Source organism: Culex pipiens, chromosome 1 (assembly GCF_016801865.2).
Source record: "Culex pipiens pallens isolate TS chromosome 1, TS_CPP_V2, whole genome shotgun sequence".
NCBI lineage: Eukaryota > Metazoa > Arthropoda > Insecta > Diptera > Culicidae > Culex > Culex pipiens.
The window spans coordinates 71,641,104-71,664,040 of NC_068937.1; the positions used below are offsets into that span (position 1 = coordinate 71,641,104).

Below are 22,937 nucleotides of genomic sequence, written 5' to 3' on the forward strand. Positions count from 1 at the left end.
TTGTGTCAAAAAAAAAAAAAGATTAATTTTACATAAGAAATTGGTGAATATTCATCAGGTTCACATTTTTAATTTTTTTTTAGGTAATATTACTCATTACTTGGGTGCAGTGCGTGGCCGAATGGTTACGCTGTCCGCTTTGTAAGCGGATGATTCTGGGTTCGATTCCCATCTGCTCCAACCTTCCATCGGATGAGGAAGTAAAATGTCGGTCCCGGCCTTGGTTGTTAGGTGTAGGAGTCGTCTCCATGCCATAAGTACAAACAACACACCAAACCAAGCCTACTCCGGTGGAATCGCTGGCGGCGGTTGGACTCGCAATCCAAAGGTCGTCAGTTCAAACACTGGGGTGGAAGGTTCCTTGGAGTAGAAAGAGGTTTGGGTGCCCTCCCCATTCAAGCCTTCGGACTCCTAGGTTCGAGCAGAAACTTGCAATAGAGACCACAAAAGACCCGGGGGTCGTTAATGTGGATGGTTTGATTTTGATTACTCAAAAAAGAGGTAATATTCAACCAACCAAATTTTCAAACTTCCAAAATTCAACTTTTTTCTGTGTAGTTATGGCAGGCCTAGATAGTGTCCCTTTCTTTAGAGGAAATATTAACCACAGAGTAACTCCGAGTGACCAGTCCGAAGAAAAGTTCAATTCTTGGCTCCATAAATGTCGAACATATTTGACTCAATCTAGGGCTCAATGTCTTAAAATAGCTCAGCACGTGGAGCAACGTTTTGAACAAACGTTTCAAGTTCTGGGCACTCATAGCCAGCAGTTTTTAAATCAGAAAAAGAAAATTCTTAAGGAATGAAAAAATCAGCTTTCGCCGGCAGTTATCACAACCTAATGTGGTCTTCTTAAAGCAATTTCAATATTAGACTTTATTTTGAAATTTTAACAACATTATGCCAAATGACCATTATGCCAAATGGTCATTATGCCAAATGACCGTTATGCCAAACGTCCATTATGCCAAACGGCATTATGCCAAACGGCGTTATGCCAAACGGCATTATGCCAAATGGCTTTATGCCAAATGGGATACACCCAAACAAACCTTGATTATCTCAATTCCAAAAAAGTCTTTTGTTGTTTTGAAAAATCTGCTTTGACGTTTAGCGTTGATTCAACAAAAATCATGATATTCAAATCAACATAAAGTTTTGTTGATTCAAATATGCCTTATTTTTCTGCGTGTAACTATTTTGACAGCTGGAAAACCCGCCTTACCTTACTAATCTACATACCTTGACACTAGCACACCATTTGATTTTGCTTGCTGACAAAATTTAACCTCACTTTTTTTTTCGTGTACGTACCAAGGGAATGATTGATCGAGGAATATTAAATATCCGCATAAATAATTTCAAGAGGTTCAAAATTAAAGAGGACCAATAAGGCTCTTAACTGCTTATTTATTTGTCGGTGTAGGACGCCGCACTATTTAATAATTTTCTGGCGCATATTGAAATCCATCCATCTTTTTAAAATTTTCTTTTCTTGATTTGTGTGCACCTTCGTCAAAAACCAAGATTGTTTACTTTTTACTCTTTGGTCTGACAGCTTTATCATGGATTTTGGTCTGGTTTAAGCGAGGGACAGGACACAGCAACCTCCTGGTACGTACACGCAACACATTCGCACGCAGATTACTCTATTTTCAAAACATTAAACATAAATTTCGGAATGTCGACACGTAAACGGTCTGGTTCTGGAACCAAACAACCAAAAGAAAAAATTGTATATATTTTTGAGTCCTTATTTCGTGGTGAAGACGTCGTTCGAGGGTACAATAACTTTTGGAACGAGTTGTTCCTGATTACTCCGCCAAGTCTTGAAATTCTAGACACGGAAATTCAACAACTAGATGACTTAAAGATGTGTGCTGCAAAACCCAACATAATACTTGTGGTAAAAAAATGCATTGAAATGCTTGACTCCGACAATCCTAAAAGAGTAAATAACTCATTGATCACATTGAGTAGTTTGACATTTGCTTTGTGCAGAAAATATTCGGTTACACAAGAAACATCGGAAAATTACTTGGAATATGTCGTTGCAGAGGCTGAAGATGAAATAAAAAGCCTTATAGACAAAATAAAAGTTCTGCTTTCTGAGAGTGACGAGTCTTCTTTCTATTGCATAAAATTCCTGTTGCCTATTCTTATTACGAATTCTTGCGGCCGCAACAAAATAATGGAATACATAATGGCCGCAAACAACTTATTTGAGCCACTGAAGAAAATTCTTAGTGATCCCACCCAAAGACTTAAATATGGTAATGATATTGTGATACTTCTGACTCTTTTGGTGAGTATAATAACATATTTGTGTATTAGGATGGTCCAAATCCGGGCTTCATCGGGGCTACTCCTTAAAATCAAAGGTTAACCCATTACTAGGCTAAATTTAAGAGCGAGTCCACGAGCAAAGCATACCCATCTCGCATCGACCTCACCAATCTGCCTGAAATTTTCAGGGGTTGTTTGTACATATGAAACTAGCATCTGGCCAAAATATGAGCACTCTGGGTCAACGGGAAGTGGGGCAAATCGGGACACAATGTTTAAAGTTAAAAACGTAAAAAATCTTAAAAAGGCTATAACTTAGGCAAAACTCAATTTAATTTCAAAATTCAAAATGCATCTGAAAGGGCTTAAAAAATGCAACGAAATGCAGGGTAGAACATCCCAATTGGTTAAATCTAAAGGGAGTTATTGGCATTTTAGTGAAAAAATAGCATAATTTTAAAACTCAAATAAAAAAGTGTTCCATCCAGATATCAACTCGGCTCGACCTGCAGCTTGTAGGGGACATCTGGGACTACCATCTGAGACTGAGAACGCTTTGGGTAAGGCAGTTTAACATATTAAATAGACACTTTTACTTTTAGTGAAATTTTTGGTTGTAAATTTTTGCTCGGGGGACCCCTTAGATCCCATTTTCTGGTGATAATTTTATCATATTCGTGTTCCTGAGACAATTTCACAATAGAAACATGCATAAAAATGTTTATTTTCATCCATTTTAACCCTTTAAAAAATGAAAGTTTAAAAAATCTTCGATTCACATTTATTGAAAATCAAGTTCGTTTCCAAGGATACTAGATGACACCAGAAAAAAGCAGCTTCTTAATTTTTATTACTTTCATTTTTTAAAGGGTCAAAATGGATCAAAATAAACATTTTCGTGTATGTTTCTATTGTGAAATTGTCGAACCGAGTTGATATCTGGATGGAACACTTTTTTATTTGAGTTTTAAAATTATGCTATTTGTTCACTAAAATTCCAATAACTCCCTTTAGATTTAACCAATTGGGATGCTCTACCCTGCATTTTGTTGCATTTTTTAAGCCCTTTCAGATGCATTTTGAATTTTGAAATTAAATTGAATTTTGCCTAAGTTATAGCCTTTTTAAGATTTTTTACGTTTTTTAACTTTAAACATTGTGTCCCGATTTGCCCCACTTCCCGTTGACCTAGAGTGCTCATATTTTGGACAGATGCTAGTTTCATATGTACAAACAAACCCTGAAAATTTCAGGCAGATTGGTGAGGTCCAAACGACGTCCCATACAAGGGGGTATGCCCTGTTCGTGGACTCGCTCTTAAAATTTGAGCTCATTCTGACCACGGGAACCTCTCCCTCTAAGCCCTTGTCTTCGGAAAAGTTATTCCAATTCAATTCTTGAACTCGCTCGAGCTGCTGTACAAAAACCAGTATGGATTCCGACGTGGGAGCAGCACCCGCACTGCTACTTCTGAGCTACTGGATGACATCTATCAGGATCTGGATGGCAAGCGATTCACTGGAAGTCTGTTTCTAGACTTAACCCTCTACAACCTAACCCCGCCTTTAGACGGGCTTCGATCTAAAAAATCGCCAAAAATCAATTTTCCAACCGATTTTTGATATTTAAAAAGCATTGGAAAGAAGAACTCTTAAAATTTTAGAAAATTTCAGGGTTGGAAGTTTAACTTGTTTTATGTGACTTTGCCAATGTTTTTAAAAATGTCATTTTTTTAGGGGTCAACTTTGGCGATGTTTTTTACTAACATTTCCTATATTTTCAGTAAAAAGAAGTATGCAGTATTTTTTGTAGTGTCCCAGACTATGCCTCTACGATTTTTTTTGCAATTTAAATGATGATGGTGCGATTCTATGGCAGAAAATGTGAAAAACATGCAAAAAATTGAAAAAGTGACTGTAAAAACATGAAAAAATTAGATAGGCGAAATGTAATTATATTAGATGGTAGAGTAGGCCAAATACTACCAAAAACAAACATAAACTAAACAAGATAAATGCAAATTAAAATACTAAAAATGAAACAAGAAAAACATAAAACAAGAGAAGTAAAGTTTTTCGTAGAACAAAAGTTGCTCAAAATGACCTCCTGAACACGGGAAAAATAAATATTTTCGAAAAAAAAATTTGGGCAGTAGAGGGTTAAAGAAGGCGTTCGATGTCATTAACCATGGTTTGCTGTTACAAAAACTGGAGCGTTACGGTATTCGCGGGGCTGCTCTAAGTCTTCTTAGATCCTATCTCTCCAACCGGATGCAGTTTGTGAACTCAAACGGAATCAATGGAGATTCAGCAATTATCGACACTGGAGTACCTCAAGGAAGTGTACTGGGACCGTTACTGTTCATCATTTTCATTAATGATCTATCCCGTGTTCAACTGTTTGGGAAAGTACGCCTCTTTGCTGATGACACAGTGATCACCTACAGTCACAAGGACGCCGTACATATCACCCAAATGATGCAAGCTGATCTACAAACCATCAACGAATACTTCACGTGTAACCTCTTGTTCCTGAATCTCTCCAAAACGGTGTTCATGATCTTCCATTCACCGCAACGGACTGTTCCAGAGCTGCCTGCTGTTGCCATCAACACCACTGAGATCAAAAAAGTCTCGAGCTTCAAGTACTTAGGACTGGTACTTGATGAGACGCTTAATTGGAAGCCTCACATCGACCAACTGAAGAAAAAGATTGCACCTGCATGTGGAGTTCTACGTAAAATTTCGTCGTTTGTACCTTTTCGCTGGTTGAAAAGCCTCTACGCCTCGCTGATTCATTCTCGTCTGCAGTACTTGGTCATCAATTGGGGTACTGCCAACAAGGTTAACCTGAGGGAACTACAAACGCTGCAAAATCGATGCATTAGAACGATTCTGAGGAAACCTGCTTTATATCCGAGACGCTCGCTGTACAACGATGTGAATCACTCATTTCTTACCATAAGAGCTCTTCACATGTTCCAAATCTACGTTCACATGTATAACATAATGCACAACCCTACAACGTATCATAACTTCAACCCAGTCCGTGTGGAGCATGCACGGATAACGCGACAGACTGGAGACCTAAGAACCACTTTGCCGCATACAGAATTCGGGAAAAGGTGTCTTAGTTATTCTGGTTGCTATCAGTACAACAAACTACCTGATTTCATCAAACAATCCCCCTCCCAAATAACCTTCAAATGTCAACTGAAGTCACACCTAAAGCAAAAAATCGAGCAATATCTGCAATAATATCTGCCACTAACCACCCAAAAACTGCTTTCTCTCCGCCATGCCACAACCGCCAACCGCCCGCCGCCCACCGCCCGCCGCCTACCGCTCGCCGCCCACCGCTCAAGCCCGCCGCCCGCCGCCCTTCGCCCACGCCCGCCGCCCACCGCTCAACGCACATCGCCCGCCCACCGACGATCATCCTTATCGTCACTTATTGTTCACCGAACAACATAATATTAGTATATAAATAATTATCTGTAATTGTTGAAGATGCACATCCTTAACAGAGATATATATCTCACTGCATTGTGCAAGCCGTCCGAGCCTCACCTCAAAATAAACATAGAGGTAGGTGAATGTTCCCAGCTTTGCTGTGGAGTGAGAAATAAAAAAAAAATTAATTGGTAAAAATTGGATAGTTATTGCGCTTTCCACAGGTAAAAACCTGAAACAGTTTCTTTTCTCCATACATTTTAACGATTTTCCCATACAAACTCGAAGGGCTTATAAGGAGGGGTTCCCGTGGTAAACCAAATGATTTCAGGGGGTAGCCCCGAGTAAGCCCGGATTTGGACCATACAGTATGTAAAAAAAGTATTTACACCCCTTGGGCACTATGCACATGTTGTGATGAATACAAAACAATTTAATGTTGACATAAACCTAGTACCGTAAAACGGGGTGACTTTGATAGCCGGGGTGACTTTGATAGGTTTGCGATTTTACCGCAGAATGAAGAGTACAATTAAATTACGCAAGGAATGATTTAGAAACATACTGACCGTGGTAGAGAAGTGTTCAAAGTACCTCAAGAAGAACTTTTCATAAAATTTTGACAAGTTTAAAAAGTTAGTTAACTATAGTTTAGAAAATGTTGATGAAAGTCATTATTTTAAACTTCTCAAAGTGTCATGATTTTCTCAATGAACATGATTTTTGATCGAAAAACAGAATGAATTTTCGGATTCTTTGGACAATTTTCCACTAGGAGAAGGTCAAAAAAGTTTGTAAATAATAAATAATATGTGTTTTTGAAACACAATTTAAAAAAAATCTCCAAATTTATAGGCAATTTCAGTTGAACAAATTTCATGTAAAATGTGAAAACTTGTGATTCGTGCTTCGAATTCAGTATAAAATGTAATAAAAAACGATTATTTTATAAACAAAACTAGTTTAAACAAATTTCAGGCAAAATGCCGACTTTTTAACAATTTTACCTAAAATTTATATGTAGTTTGCTAAAAAGCTTATACCCTTAGTTAACTAAATATAAACATTGATTTTTTTTTCTTAAAAACTATATCAGCTACTTTAGTGATAGTGCATTTAGCGTAAAAATAAAGTTTGAACATCTTAAATATGATTTTAACAAGAAAAACTATGACTATCAAAGTCACCCCGGAATTAAAACTAAGAATTTTTAACGTAACTATTTTTCTAAACATTATTGAAAAAACTTTTTTCCGAAATAGTTCTTGGACTTTGTGTGGCCTACCCCAGTACATGTTTTAAAAATAAGAATCTTGAGAAAACCCTTACCTGTTGGAAAATATTCTAAAAACAAGTTGAAATCCTATCAAAGTCACCCCGGTTTACGGTACTACGTTTTGCTCAGAAACTCATGCCGAACATTTTGCTACAAAAAGCTCATGAAAAGATGTTTTCTCTAAAAAGTTATATGACCGATTCTTCGGCTCCTTTTTAAAAAAATCCCAAGTTTTTTTTCAGCATTTTGGCTGTAGTGGCAAAATAAAAGAAGAAACCCCCCAATGTTATTACATATTTGGAAAGATAATTGATTTTCCTACAAAGAAATATCAAGCAGAATGAACCATATAGTATCTGTGCCTTCCCTGAAATAATTATGTAGCATGACGGGACAACATCGTAAAACTGGACTTTTAAAAGGCACACTACAAAAATCGCTACAGTTTTGCCAGTTTGATTTTTAAAAACTTTTGCTCTTCTACACATTATCACAAATTAAAATCTTTTGCTCCTTGAACTGAAAGAATTGGTTGAAATTTGAGTTTTTGCCAGCCATTTCTTTTCGTGACGGGACAACGAAAGGAGCAGATTTATGAAAAAAATCCTCTCCCGTTCAATGGCTTGCAGACCACATTTGGTCAATATTCTTGGCTTTTAAGGTAAGAAAACGCATTTAAAGCACATTGCAATTATTGCATCCTAATAAAAATGATTTTTTTCATATTAAAAATCACATTGAAAATGTGACATTTTGGTGTAGCTTCGCTAAGAATCGGTCATATAACAAATACTATTACGAAAATCAAAAAAGGTGCAAAAAAAGTTTGTATACCTTCCGAAAAATTAACATAAATAAATTTATTGTTTGACAAATCACCATAAATCCTGTCTCCCAACTCCAAATAGGCATCCTTGACTGATTAAAAAAAATATTTGGATTGAATATAAAGTTTACTAATTACTTAGTATAAAACTTTATATAACTCTGAAAATTCTATATAAAACTTATCTAAACTTAATTTTGCAAACTTTCAATTTAAGGGGTTACATACATGTAGAAAATCACAAAATTTTATATTACAGAATATTTTTTAAATCCACTCAAAAGATGATTATTTATCACTTCTGAAAGTTCCATGAAGATATTTCATGATTAAACTGAGTAAGAGACGATTTAAGCGCAAAATTTTGCCATGCGCAAAGCTGGCTGTCAAACCTTGGTCAAAGAGTATTCAAAATAGAGCGCGGATTCGGAACAAATTTCTACCAAATTCATGGTACCAGTCAAAGGTACAACCGTAACGCCTTTGATAAGGCGTTACTTTTTTCAGGCGTTATGAAAATTAAAGGTGCCGATTTTTTTGATCACAGCAATCTCCAAAATTTTCCCAGTGACAGTTGAAAATAAACAAACCCACTCACCGTCCCGGGACAAATTCTGGTAAGCAAATCATTGAATTTTCAAAATAAATTAGGTATAATTAAAATTTTATTTTTGCAGAAAAAAAGTGAGATTCACAAATCAATGGAGGAAACCCGGGCGCTCTTGATTTGTGCATTGGACAGTGCGACGACCGCACTGTCCTGGAGAAGTACGTCTCCCGCACGACAAACGCTACCAAAACGTCACGCTGGTCTTCAGCACCGGTGAAGACCAGGACTACGAGTATCTTCCCTTGGCCAGCTCTGATGCACCTCAACAACCCGCAGCCCAGCAGCCCACTTCCAAAATGGAAAATTTCGACGACCTTGTCTCGATTCAGGCTACCTTAAAGGACCGGCCTATTCGTTCCTTCAAGTGGCCAAAAACTTGCTCTTAACGCCCACCCACATCATAGTTTTGCGCGAGCTCGAACGCAAAGACAAGGTGCGCGTAATCGTGCGGCAACTGCTCCAGAACATCACCAAAAGCGACACCGTGATTTAATTGAAGAATTTCATGAACATAAAGTTCATTGTAATACTCTTAATAAAAAAAATGGCAATAAAAAGTAAAATAAATCAGTTGAGATTTGATTTGAAGCAGCACAGAAGTCACGTTACGGAGTTACCGAGTTGCCAAGTTTTCCATTGGCCACCTAGCAAATGTTGTTAGCAATTTGCGCAATTGATTTTGGAGAAAGATGACAGAAATGTCAACCATTCGAAAGTTGTATCGAATGATACCAATTCCATATCAATTCAAATACGGACAGCTAACGAAGGCGTTTTATCTAAGTATAGCTGTACGGTCTCGTGGTGTGCCTGAGAGTCCGCCCGGAAGCAGCAGAAGCAGGTCATCACAAGTGGTCTCGAATTGACCGGCAGCGTAACCTGCGTCGGCGTCCCTCCGCTGATAAACAGAAGCAGCATAGCATCGTGTCCGTAAGGCTGCTCCAGTAAAGCACGAACTAAATCGTTCCCGCCATCCCAGCTGGAAAGCATCTGGCCGTGATCGGACATGCGTGCCAGTCCGTATAGGACGCGCCCAATCTCCAAGCAAGTGGACCACACCGGCGACAGAGATTGTTGCAACAATTAAACCCCCACGCGCTGCTGCTATCGAGTTGAATGTTTTGACATTTTTAATTCTTTGAAAAAAAATGACAGCGAGAAATGTCAGTTAAAAACGTAACGCCTCAACTCGCCACTGAACGAAAATTGAGCACCCCGATTTTTTTTCTAGACTGCTGAGACGTGTACCGCGTGTACCGCGTTACGGGGTCAAAAATAAATTTCCAGTGTACCCTCTCATTTCCCTTCTCTCTGCCTTGGTGGCGTTCTTCCCTAAACCCCGAGTTGATTTACGGGTGCCACGATATCTCGAGATGGGATGGACAAAATTGGCTGAAATTTGAGGTGAAGACTCTAAAGATGTATCCCGTGTGCATGACGAAGCTCAATTTTTAAAATTGGCTTTTTTAACAAATACAAAAATCAAAAACTAACGGTTTTTTATATGAAAAACACAAAAGTATTTTTATCGGATGTCATCCCTGGTTCGGAAGGTGAATGACAGATTATTTTGTGGCTTAATTAGATTCTCACGGCGTCTTTTTCAGAGGGGTAGTATTTTTTGAGAAATAGCAAGAAAACTGTCATATACATATGAAAGTGTGGAACATCCCCGTTCATTTGCGGGGCGAACGAAAATCTTTGGTCGGGAAAAATCCAAGTTATCCTCATTTGAAGTTTTTGAACTTTTTTCCTATGGGGCCAAATTTCGTCTATTTCAATTTAGAAGTCTACATGGGCATGATTTATGGTTCAGATCATATGATTTCTTATGGGAAATGATGCAAGGAACATTTTTCCTGAAGCACGCAAAGTGATTGAAAATAAGGGAAAAAAGTTATAAAGGTTTTATTGAAAATTTGGGAAATTTTCTGATAAAATTGCACCCCTTTCCCAAAAACCACAATGTTTTTGATATTCAGATCATTATTTCGATGAATTCTTTTTTGAGAAATGTTTCTGGACCCATTGAGTATATAAATCACTACAGAAAAGTGTAATTGGTTGGGTTTAAGCTCAGCTGTATGTCACATTTATGAATTTTGGATTTCACCGAATCAACATATTTTTGTGTGTTTTGGTTATAAAATGTACCGTTTACATTAAATTTTCACTTTTTTTGTGAGTACATGGTCCACATGATATGTTTTGTATCTAATTGAGACATGCAGTGTAAATACAATCACAGGGTTTCTATTTCTATGCCTTTTGTTAATTTGTATTTCCATTTGGGCTATATTATTTGTATTGAAACTACAGAGTTGAACTTGCAATTATTGGTAATAACATAAATATTGCGTAAAAATCATTAAAAAGTTTAAATGTATGTAAATATATTAATTTAATCTCAAATAATTGAGCTTAACATACTAAACAAGTCTGGCATCCAAATTTGAAACAACGAACAATACAACAATTACATTATTTTGCTAAAAAACACACAAATAATTGATCACAGTGGCAGTGCGTGGCCGAATGGTTACGCTGTCCGCTTTGTAAGCGGATGATTCTGGGTTCGATTCCCATCTGCTCCAACCTTCCATCGTATGAGGAAGTAAAACGTCGGTCCCGGCCTTGGTTATTGTTAGGCCGTTAAGTTATTCCAGGTGTAGGAGTCGTCTCTATGCCATAAGTACAAACAACACACCAAACCAAGCCTACTCCGGTGGAATCGCTGGCGGCGGTTGGACCCGCAATCCAAAGGTCGTCTGTTCAAACACTGGGGTAGAAGGTTCCTTGGAGTAGAAAGAGGTTTGGGTGCTCTCCCCATTCAAGCCTTCGGACTCCTAGGTTCGAGCAGAAACTTGCAATAGAGACCACAAAAGACCTGGGGTCGTTAATGTGGATGGTTTGATTTGATTTTGATTTACAATATTATCACCTGACCTCAATATAAGTACGAGATCTCTTGTGAGGTTTAATAAGACTAATACAAATGTGAAAATCTAATGGAAACGGTACATTTTATAACAAAAACAAACAAAAATATGTTGATTCGGTTGAAATCCAAAATTCATAAAAGTGGCTTACAGTTGAGCATAAACCCAACCAATTACACTTTTCTGTAGTGATTTATATACTCAATGGGCCCAGAAACATTTTTCAAAAAAGAATTAATCAAAATAATGATCTGAATATCAAAAACATTGCGGTTTTTGGGAAAGAGGTGTGCAATTTTATCAGAAAATCTCCCAAAATTCCAACAAAACCTTTATAACTTTTTTCCCTTATTTTCAATCACTTTGCGTGCTTCAGGAAAAATGTTCCTTGCATCATTTCCCACACCCAAAATTCAGAGTCGAGATAATCGTTCTCTCAAAATTTATTGAGGGCTCAGTGCCAAAATCGATAGAATAATGGTACCAACTCATTGGATTGGTTTGTCAAAGGTCACTGGTTCGATTCCCGTTGTCGACACTTTTGGTTTTTTGTTTGACGGATGAACTTTTTTTGCAAATGAACCTCGAGAGAATAGTTCTATCGCCCATCTCGAGCTGTGTTCTCTGCGTCCGTGAATGGTACCACTATTCTCTCGACTCGAGACCATCATTCTCTCAGACTAGCGCTGCCAGTTTTGGGTCCATAAGAAATCATATGATCTGAACCATAAATCATGCCCATGTAGACTTATAACAATACTAAATTGAAATAGACGAAATTTGACCCCATAGGAAAAAAGTTCAAAAACTTCAAATGAGGATAACTTTGATTTTTCCCGACCAAAGATTTTCGTTCGCCCCGCAAATGAACGGGGATGTTCCACACTTTCATATGTATATGACAGTTTTCTTGCTATTTCTCAAAAAAATACTACCCCCCTGAAAAAGACGCCGTGTGCAAACATGAACGATTTTTGTCTTTCGGCTTTTTTCGTGCTCAGAAGTTGGTTCAGAGACGGCTGTACAACGGGACTTTCACACGATTTGCAGAGCGATTTTGCACAAATTTGCACGACGATTCGGTCGGTACTGTATGTCTCGTTGACGGATTTAGGCGTTTAGGCCACTCGTAATGTCTTCGTCGCCGCTAGCCGCGTCGTACTCCGGTGGCCAGTAGACAACGGGGTAGGATCCTCCGGGTGCTTCGTAATTTCCAGTTCCAAACTTGACCACTGCGCATTTACCGTCCACCTAGAGATCGCGCCGGTTGGTACCGACCGATCGTCCTCGAAATAGATAACGATCCTGCAAAGATAAAAGATTTGTTCCGATACGTACTCAGGTCACTTCTAGATGAATCTGACTCCAGCAGCCACTGCTCCTCGTCTTTCTTGCTGTCCAAGTCGTCTTTGGGGGCCATCCGTTTGCGATATTTGTTTGAGTTGTTAGCACTTCCGGTGTCACTGCATGTGCACGGGGCCGGCGCAGGAGGTGGTGGCGTATCGAGCCGGTCGGCCGTTTCTTTGCTGCCTCCCAGCCTTGATTAGTTTTCGTTGGCCTTTCAGTGCGCGCAATGGTTTAAAGCGTACACGTGTGCAGCGAAACAGTCTTGTCCTGGCCAAACTGGATGTGACCTTCTCGTACAGTAAATACTGCGGAACCGTCTTCGGTTGGTAGATGTTGGTGAATTCACGCCACTGATGTCCCCCTAGCTTGTCTCTCCAACAAATTCAGAATTCAGGATCTACGGTAAATAAAAGGAATGAGATCTGTCTTGGCCAACCACAAACACCACCGGTCCTCCCCTAGCCAAAAGACACCACTTCACAACATTTGTGATTTCCCCCACCGGCCACGGCGTGCCAAACTTACCACCCTCCTTCTCCCAGGTTTTCTCGCGACCACTCTGGAACCTGGGAGGGAGAAGCGAAGAGGACTTCTTATTCTTATTCATTTTCTTGTTGTTGTTTTTGTTTTTTGTGCAAGATAATTTCTCTTCCCATATAAATTCCCAGTCAGTCGTCATCTGCCTTTCTTGACAATTCAAATTTTCTTGCAGCACATTTCAAAACAGTGCTCAAGATCGTGCATGACTCATGTGATGCAACTTTCTCTGCCAATTTTTTTTTTATTCATAACATATTTTTTTAGGTCCTCTTCCGTGCTGAGACCAGGTTAGGACCGGGAATCATGAAAGTTACATAAAAAATAATGATAATATTTTTTCAAACAAATGACAGCAACATGAAACCGATCTGAGTGGGTATTGCTGAGTTTCAACTGGATGCTGAACTCGTTGAAGATCCTCCTCAGCTCAGCCGAACTGTAGAGTACCGCCTTGCCTTGTCCCTTCGTGACTCCACAGGCGTGGGGGAGGGAGTTAGTATTTTCTTTGCTGCTTCCTGCTTGTCGAGAGCGATCCTTCTGTTTTTAATCCGGAACCGCGCCCGACAGCGGAGGAACTGCCGAACTTTGTTTTCCATCTTTTCAATTCTGGTTGCAATAAAATGCAAAACCCGAGCTGTGGAGGAAGTTAAGTGAATTCGCTGTGACGTGATCATTCTTCCGAGATGCCGGTTTTGCAGAGTGATTTTTTTTGAAAAACGGTGGCTTACGAAAACGGTTCCGCTTCCTATCTATCCGTGTTAACCTCCAGCTCGCCGTTTTTCCCCTCTTTGTTCGCATTTTCGCCCAGAGAATTTGCGTCACTTCCCTCAAAGCTTTGGTTCTACTGAAGGAACGATTTATATATTTTAACACATTGACTACTACTACTACCAACTTAATAAGTCTTAGTTTAAGCACATGTATGTATGACATAACATTGTTTGATTTATGGTCATAAGGAAATATATCTTATGAAAACATATTTTAAACTGAATTTTAATAAAAATTAGCAAAAAACAAATAAACGTTTATTACATATTTTTGGCCTCTTTTGCATTTAATGAACGGTCTACGTCCAAAAATACATTTACAAATTAAAATACTTTTTTTAATTTATTTTCCTTCGAATACAATACTGCTCAAACCTCGGCTCAAACCAAATAAGAACAGTAACAAAAAATGAAGGCGGCTCTCACTGACAGTTCGCAAGTGGATGACACTGACAACTAGGTGTATTCTTCTCCGCCCGACTCGGTCTGGAACCACAGGGGTGGTCCAGAGAACTATCGATCGCGTCACCGTTTGAATCCATTCCGCTCGGCACTGTTCAATTCAGATCCGCTACCACCACACGTTTTTCCAAAACATAAACAAACCAAACGAAATGTCATAACCAACACTCTGAATGAAACTAGACAGATTCGGCTAAATAGAGAGAGCGAGTCCCAAAGTTCTGGAGCGGATCCAAATCCGCTTCGAAAACCTGAAGTGGCACCCCCTAGCTTTTACCACACCATGTGTAGAAAAGATTAATTTCGTTTTGGAATACATTACTGTCATTGGCATTTCCTATTTCCATATACAATGTCATGTCGTCTGCATATAAAGGTACGTTAATTTTTTTAAGAATGAAGGAAATGTCGTTTACATACAAGATGAAAAGAAGAGGTCCTAAATGGGATCCTTGCGGAACCCCAGAGGTGACGTAAATTGATTCCAATAGTACATTTTGGAAGCGAACAATTGGTTCGCGCTTAGTCAAATATGACTTAAGCCTTTCCAAAAGATTCGGTTGAATTCCAATTTTCTGCAGTTTGAAGATTAATAATTATAATAATTATTTCGGTTGAAGTCACAACTCGCGCCGTTCTCCTGCAACAGCAAAAGCTGACTTGCGATATCAAAGCTCTGATTGATGCTAACTTTAAGGCTTGCAATGCCTTCAAGCAAATGGACAACAAAATCGAAGTTGTTCAAGATGAATATGAGGGCATTTCCACCCTCCTTGGCGAAATGCAGCAGCAACTCAACAGACTGGATAACGACGACGACTCTACATTAAACGTATGCAAAAAAGTTTCGTCAATTTTAGATGACGTAGCACCAGCGGACAACGCCAGTACGTTGGTCAAAATCGACGCACTGACCTCCGTCACTCAGCAAATTGGTGAGAGTCAGAGCATGATCGGTGAAAGACTTAAGAATATCAACACGGAGTTGATTTTTTTGTCTGGGCGTGACCCTGGTCCTGTTGTCAATGAAATCCTCGAGGAGATTAAGGCAATCTCAGCCAATCTCCCGGCTGGTACTGAGCAAACCGAGGCTCATCACGAAACTCTCGCTGATGAGTTAGCATCTAGCTCAGCTTCAGGTAGTCCCAATCTTAAAGACAATTCTGGATGGCGCACACTCGGCAATAAACGGCTATGGAAAGCTGACTGGACTGACTACGATATCCGAACAGCACGCCGAAAGGAGCAATCTAAATTGAGACGTAAAGCCAATCAGCGAAAACGGCGTCGGCAACATAGGCGCTCCAGCTACACCGGGACAGACGACCTCGATGAGATCGATTACGAGCTCGATTACAGCTTCTTTGACAACAATTTCCACTTAGAACAACGTAACGACCGGCTTCACCGCCTGTGCCACAATCAGCTTGCACAACACTTAGTAAAACAACCAGTCAACTTATTACAAAATCCACAACATCCACAATCCCAGCAACAACAACACCAACAACATAATCAACAACAACAATCCCAGCAACAACAACACCAACAGTGTTACGGCGTCTACCACCGGTTCCCTATGGCCAGGTTGCAGCGCAGCGTTGCCTTGGTCGTTCCTACAAGGCGCCGCCGCGGGTGCCCGAAACGTCACATTGGACAGGTCGGCAGTAAATGTCAAAAGGTTTGGGTCGATTGATCGGTGATTGACGATGTGTGGGTTGCATGAGAAAAAGTGGTAGGCACGATGTAGGAGCGATTGTTTAAAGATATTCGGGTAATTCTCTACCAACTCACACGAAATCGGGAAAAGTTGCCCCGACCCCTCTTCGATTTGCGTGAAACTTTGTCCTAAGGGGTAACTTTTGTCCCTGATCACGAATTCGAGGTCCGTTTTTTGATATCTCGTGACGGAGGGGCGGTACGACCCCTTCCATTTTTGAACATGCGAAAAAAGAGGTGTTTTTCAATAATTTGCAGCCTGAAACGGTGATGAGATAGAAATTTGGTGTCAAAGGGACTTTTATGTAAAATTAGACGCCCGATTTGATGGCGTACTCAGAATTCCGAAAAAACGTATTTTTCATCGAAAAAAACACTAAAAAAGTTTTAAAAATTCTCCCATTTTCCGTTACTCGACTGTAAAAAATTTTGGAACATGTCATTTTATGGGAAATTTAATGTACTTTTCGAATCTACATTGTCCCAGAAGGGTCATTTTTTCATTTAGAACAAAAATTTTTATTTTAAAATTTCGTGTTTTTTCTAACTTTGCAGGGTTGTTTTTTAGAGTGTAACAATGTTGTACAAAGTTGTAGAGCAGACAATTACAAAAATTTTGATATATAGACATAAGGGGTTTGCTTATAAACATCACAAGTTATCGCGATTTTACGAAAAAAAGTTTTGAAAAAGTTACTTTTTGCGTTTCTCTTTGTTTCGTCGTCCGTGTCTGTCGCGGGTGACCATGAACGGCCATGATCGATGACGACCAACTTTTTTAAAACTTTTTTTCGTAAAATCGTGATAACTTGTGATGTTTATAAGCAAACCCCTTATGTATATATATCAAAAATTTTGTAATTGTCTGCTCTACAACTTTGTAGAACATTGTTACACTCTAAAAAATAACCCTGCAAAGTTAGAAAAAACACGAAATTTTAAAATGAAAAATTTTGTTCTAAATGAAAAAATGACCCTTCTGGGACAATGTAGATTCGAAAAGTACATTAAATTTCCCATAAAATGACATGTTCCAAAATTTTTTACAGTCGAGTAACGGAAAATGGGAGAATTTTTAAAACTTTTTTAGTGTTTTTTTCGATGAAAAATACGTTTTTTCGGAATTCTGAGTACGCCATCAAATCGGGCGTCTAATTTTACATAAAAGTCCCTTTGACACCAAATTTCTATCTCATCACCGTTTCAGGCTGCAAATTATTGAAAAACACCTCTTTTTTCGCATGTTCAAAAATGGAAGGGGTCGTACCGCCCCTCCGTCACGAGATATCAAAAAACGGACCTCGGATTCGTGATCAGGGACAAAAGTTACCCCTTAGGACAAAGTTTCACGCAAATCGAAGAGGGGTCGGGGCAACTGCTGTGTGAGTTGGCGGAGAATTACCCATTCACTATATTAAACAATCAATTTGTAAGTAAGATACTTAGAATGAATTGTAAAACTATGTCCTAAATATTGAATTGAATTTAGGAGCGCTACGTCAGGCCATAATCGGTCAAGTACGAGTTTAATCTGCTGACATTGGTTGGAGAAGGATAAGCAGATTTGAAGACTAATGTAAGTTGTTTACATTTAAATTGGAATTTATAGTAATAAAGGAATTTAGCTTTTAGCAATATGAACATCAAATAAACGGTGTTTTCGCTCAACGGAACTTCAATATCCTCCCCAACAAACTAAAAGATTGTTTCATCATTATGCCAACAAGTGCTTCCGAACTGACCCGCTGTCGCGGATGGTCGCCGGAAAAGGCTGGCGAACCAATTGATAAAGCGAGGACTAGATCGAGCAAAATCAACGACCTGCGGTCCAAACTGCAGCGGGTGAAGTTGGATGCACAACAGATCATCGCGGACAAGCAGCTGGAGTTTTTGAAACAGCGCGAGGAACTCGAACGGAATCACGAGAACGCAATGTTTCAGCTGCAACTGGAAGAGAAGAGGTGCAAGGAGTTCTACCGGATGCGAAGAGATGAGCTGATCAATGAAAGCACCAAGGAATGCAGTGGGAAGTCGCATTTAAGTACGCACAACTACGAGAATGGTTGGCAAGAGCAGCAACGGATGCGCCAAAGTTCGAGAATGGATTTCGATCGAATGGGGATAGTTGAGCAGGCTGATCAAGCGAGTTTATCCAAGACGACGGCTGGGGCAGGCGCCAAACAGGACGGCAGCAGGCCAACAGTTGGTGAACGTGTTTCTCCGGGTAGGGCGTTGGAAATAAACAATCGCAAAGATGCAGTACTCATATCTCCGTTGCGAGAAACGAAATGTCCCAAATTCGAGACAATTCGCCAGGGTGAAGCAGCTTTGCCAAGTCAATCGTGTGTTGGCCCGGTGAATACGGGTTCGAGTACAACTGCGCGATCTCCAGAGATGCTGCTTTCTTCGAATGGATCAACATCATATCCATCAGGGGAACATCCAACCCACCCGGGTAGTACATTGCCCAAACCGAGCGGCGGACCATCGTCGTCGTCGTCGACAGCTGACCAGGAACTTAGCGGTCAGCGAATAGCGATGACGAAGACACCTAACAAGAAGACCGTGTTTTCGTCACAAATTTCACATGTGAGGAAACGGGACGAGACAGCATTACGTTGTCTTGAGATGGAGTCATACAGCAGTACAACTCCTGACAGCAACTCGTACGATTCTCCAAACCAGACGTGGCTACAACAACAATCACCGGGTTTCGAGGACGAGGCGAGTTTCGATAGGGCGCACTCTCAGGAGAAGGCGCTGAAGACGTCTGAAGAGGAAGTGGCTATCCAAGCACAGTCGTGCTTACTCTTCTCAGCGGTCTTCACCTACGATACTCCGAGGACCTGCCACTCGTCGTGTTTACAGTTGGCCAGTCTGAAGGAACGCGAGTCGGTGCAAGAAAGGAGTGTCCAGCATATGAATCGACAACGCCAGAACCGAGAGGACAGTCGCTTGCCCGAAATCCTAACAGCCACCGAACACCAGATAATAGCATACAAGGCACTGGAGGACGGGAAAGCTGGGATGAAAGCGGAAGTCACCGGAGGATTAGATTATTTCCGGTTTCGGTGGTCTGGTATGAAGAAACAAGCCGTGCTGCAAGTCATCCTACGCTTATCTTCAACGGTAGTGCGAGAACGTCGTCCAGGACAAATCACAGCGACGGAGACTCGACACGGAAGGAGAGTGAGCAGTATGCTGAACCAGTTGGGGCGACAGAGGGTCGACGTCAACAGTGCTTTCTACGATGGGATGACGCTGAGCACGTGTAATACGGAACCAGTTTTAAGAACACATGGACGATCACCTTCTGTGTCGTACGACAGCGGACGAAGATTAGTAGTGGACGTCACTTGGCACCAGACCCTGAACTTGATACTTTTTTGGGCTACCGGAATGGATGCATTGAGTCGAGAGGTGACGTCGGTAAGGCTTGTGGTGGACCGGCTTCGGCAGTCAACCAAACGGATCGCTCGAAACATCTATCGAACTGCGTTGCGCCGGGTGCTGGTCAAGTCTCAACGCAGAGTACATCATTACCACGTCGATCCAGGAGAACGAACACCGATTTTCATACGGGTCGGGGTTCGTCGTCTACTAGTAGCGAGCCTTATGGGACGGAAGACTAAACTGAAATTGGGCATCGAGAGGAACAATGAGCTGGGAACCCGAGAAGATGAGCAGCTGAACTTGGCAGGACTTCAAGGTGTGGGCGGAAGGAAGCAGCAACCGGTGGAAAGGCCTACAAATGTAGTCGTGAGTACAATCAGTGATAGAAGGTTCCACCGATGGTACGGGTCGGGGAATGTTACGGCGTCTACCACCGGTTCCCTATGGCCAGGTTGCAGCGCAGCGTTGCCTTGGTCGTTCCTACAAGGCGCCGCCGCGGGTGCCCGAAACGTCACATTGGACAGGTCGGCAGTAAATGTCAAAAGGTTTGGGTCGATTGATCGGTGATTGACGATGTGTGGGTTGCATGAGAAAAAGTGGTAGGCACGATGTAGGAGCGATTGTTTAAAGATATTCACTATATTAAACAATCAATTTGTAAGTAAGATACTTAGAATGAATTGTAAAACTATGTCCTAAATATTGAATTGAATTTAGGAGCGCTACGTCAGGCCATAATCGGTCAAGTACGAGTTTAATCTGCTGACATTGGTTGGAGAAGGATAAGCAGATTTGAAGACTAATGTAAGTTGTTTACATTTAAATTGGAATTTATAGTAATAAAGGAATTTAGCTTTTAGCAATATGAACATCAAATAAACGGTGTTTTCGCTCAACGGAACTTCAATATCCTCCCCAACAAACAGCATATCCAGCATCAACAACAACAGTCCCAGCAACGTCAACACCAACCCCAGCAGCATCAACATCAATCCCAACAACAGCAACAACTTCATCAACTCCAGCAACCCTATCAAGACCAACAACAGCAACAGCAACATCAACAACTTCAGCAACCATCTCTACAGCAACACCAACAACACACATTTCAACACCTACAGCAGCCGCAACAAGCCCACCCCCTCCAGCAACAACAGCAACAGCAACATCAACAACATCAACCACAACCCCATCAACAACATCATCAAAATCTACAGCAACAACTACAAGCCCAGTCCCACCAACAACAGCAACCACAATTTCACCAGCAACACCCACCGGCACAACAGCAACCACAACTTCATCAACAGCCCACCCAAGCTCAGCTAATACATAGAAGCGCACAGGTATACAGTGAAACACCTAGCTGGATGCTCCGGCCAGCGCAACGTAGCTCTTTTTCGAAAACAGGAAATTTTATGAACTAATGACGCCTTCATGTGAAGCTAGCGATAATTTAATTTTGACAAGTCCAACCACTGCGTCTAATAATTTAATTGAAATTTTGACTTACTGTCAAAACTTCAATAGAATGAAAAGTGCCGCAAAAATCGACACTATTAATCAAGCTATCAGTGGATGCCTTTATACTGCTATTCTTGGCACGGAGACCAGTTGGGACGCTAGTATTTTAAGCGAAGAGGTTTTCTCTAGCAACTTTAATGTATTCAGGAATGATAGAAATCTGTTATCATCCGGGAAAAAGTCAGGAGGCGGCGTTTTAGTCGCCATTAAAACCGATTTTGACTCAGAAAAACTTGATTCTGACGTTTTTGCACATTTTGAACACGTATGGGTCAAAGCTCAGATTGCAAAAGAGACTCACATCTTTGCATCTGTGTATTTCCCCCCGTTATCGCCACTCAGCTCATATGAAAATTTCTTCAGGAACGCTGAATAAATTATCTCCAGTCTAGATCCCGAATCCAAAATACATTTGTATGGCGATTTCAATCTCGGTGCTGTCGACTTCATGGTTGACGCAGAAAACGAGTCTATTCTTATTCCCATCTTAGGGGAAAGTGATAGATTACAATTAATTTTTGATAAAATGTACTCTCTCGGCCTAAATCAAATTAATCATGTTAAAAATCAAAATAATCGCTTTCTTGATCTTCTTTTTACTAATATGACTGAAGACTTCTGTGTGACTGAAGCAAATAATCCACTTTGGAAAAATGAAGCTCATCACACAGCAATTGAATTTTCACTTTTCGTGCATAAGGCTAATAACAGACCAGATGGTTCAGATTACGAAGAAATTCCTGATTACAATAATGCCAATTATCCCTTAATCAAACGTAGACTATTAGAAGTTGATTGGAAAGCATTACTAGAGAAAGAAACGAACATCGAGCTAGCAGTTAACACTTTCTATAGCATTATATACGACATCCTCGATGAAAGCGTCCCAATACGAAGAAAAAGACGCACAATTGACAAACACCCGCCTTGGTTTACAAGAGAGGTTAAAAACCTTAAAAATAGAAAACAAAAAGCTCACAAAGCTTACAAAAGCAATAGCCAAAAACTTGATGAGTATCTACAAATATGCAGTCAGTTAGAAGTCACCATCCAATTTGAATTTGAAAAGTATCATAGAAAGGTAGAATCGGAAATCAAGAGTGATTCCAAGCAGTTTTTCAATTTTGTCAAATCAAAATTAAAAAGTAGTAATTTTCCGTCAAATATGTCTCTCGACAATAAAATTGGCAAAAACAGTGCAGAAATTTGTGAATTATTCGCAAACTTTTTTGAAAGCGTATACACCTCTTTTGATGAAAACGATCGCGACCGAAGCTACTTTTCCTTTATACCCCAAGCGAATAACGAAATAACAGTCGATAGCTTATCCTTAGATGAAATTCAGGCGGCTCTTGACCAGGGTCGCTAAAAAATCGCTTCGCGCGATCAATGAGTGAAGATGTACACACACAGTAAGCGCCACTGTTCTCAAGAAAAAACAACGCGTTGCTAGTCCCGCTGTGTAACCAAGAAGGAACTCACACCAAACCGATCGTTCACAATCATCCACTGGGTGGATCTCACCCGATTCGCGTCGTCAAGGGGTTTGTTTATTTGGGACCGCAACGAATCTTGAATCGCGAGCGGAGAGCGATTTCCAAAAATCGCGACTTGTAACAATCCATGATTGTTACAAGAGACGAGGTTTGTAGGCTTCCGCAAGGCTAACATGTGCTATTAAATACACCCTGTACACTGAATCCGTTCTTTGGTGCTGTTTTAAAAGTTATCTTTTCTCGCCTTTTTCAAGAATATTGTAAAAAAATCGTGAGGTTTTTTTATATGTCCTGTAA

At 40.3% G+C, this 22,937-nt stretch overlaps 2 protein-coding genes across 23 annotated transcripts in view; both read left to right on the top strand.

The window, feature by feature from the left end:
- Window positions 1–586: 586 nt before the first annotated feature.
- The window catches only part of LOC120429194 (armadillo-like helical domain-containing protein 3), a 186,123-nt gene continuing 163,772 nt past the window's right edge, over window positions 587–22,937 (top strand). For 17 of the 19 annotated variants that reach the window (XR_008212290.1, XR_008212293.1, XR_008212291.1 and 14 more), the window contains exon 1: window positions 1,621–2,305. Coding sequence is in view for 11 of the 19 variants with exons in the window: in XM_052709049.1 (XP_052565009.1) it covers window positions 1,682–2,305 (624 nt within the window). In the remaining 8 variants the exon portion in view is untranslated. The other 2 variants (XM_052709043.1, XM_052709046.1) reach the window with 2 other exon arrangements.
- LOC128093162 (uncharacterized) lies at window positions 17,632–20,640 on the top strand. Of its 4 annotated transcripts, none has more exons than XM_052709024.1 (3): window positions 17,632–17,660; window positions 17,717–17,803; window positions 17,853–20,640. In XM_052709024.1, exon 3 carries the CDS (start codon window positions 17,944–17,946, stop codon window positions 20,185–20,187), a length of 2,244 nt encoding a protein of 747 aa, XP_052564984.1. In that variant the 5' UTR covers window positions 17,632–17,660; window positions 17,717–17,803; window positions 17,853–17,943; the 3' UTR covers window positions 20,188–20,640. The 4 variants fall into 4 exon arrangements, 1 of the variants encoding a protein (XP_052564984.1); XR_008212284.1 differs by lacking the exon at window positions 17,632–17,660 and having other exon boundaries at window positions 17,668–20,281; window positions 20,338–20,424; window positions 20,474–20,640; XR_008212282.1 differs by lacking the exon at window positions 17,632–17,660 and having other exon boundaries at window positions 17,668–20,424; window positions 20,474–20,640.

Coding starts and splice junctions, on each gene's coding strand:
- LOC128093162 (XM_052709024.1), top strand. CDS start 17,944: ATGCCAACAAGTGCTTCCGAACTGACCCGCTGTCGCGGATGGTCGCCG.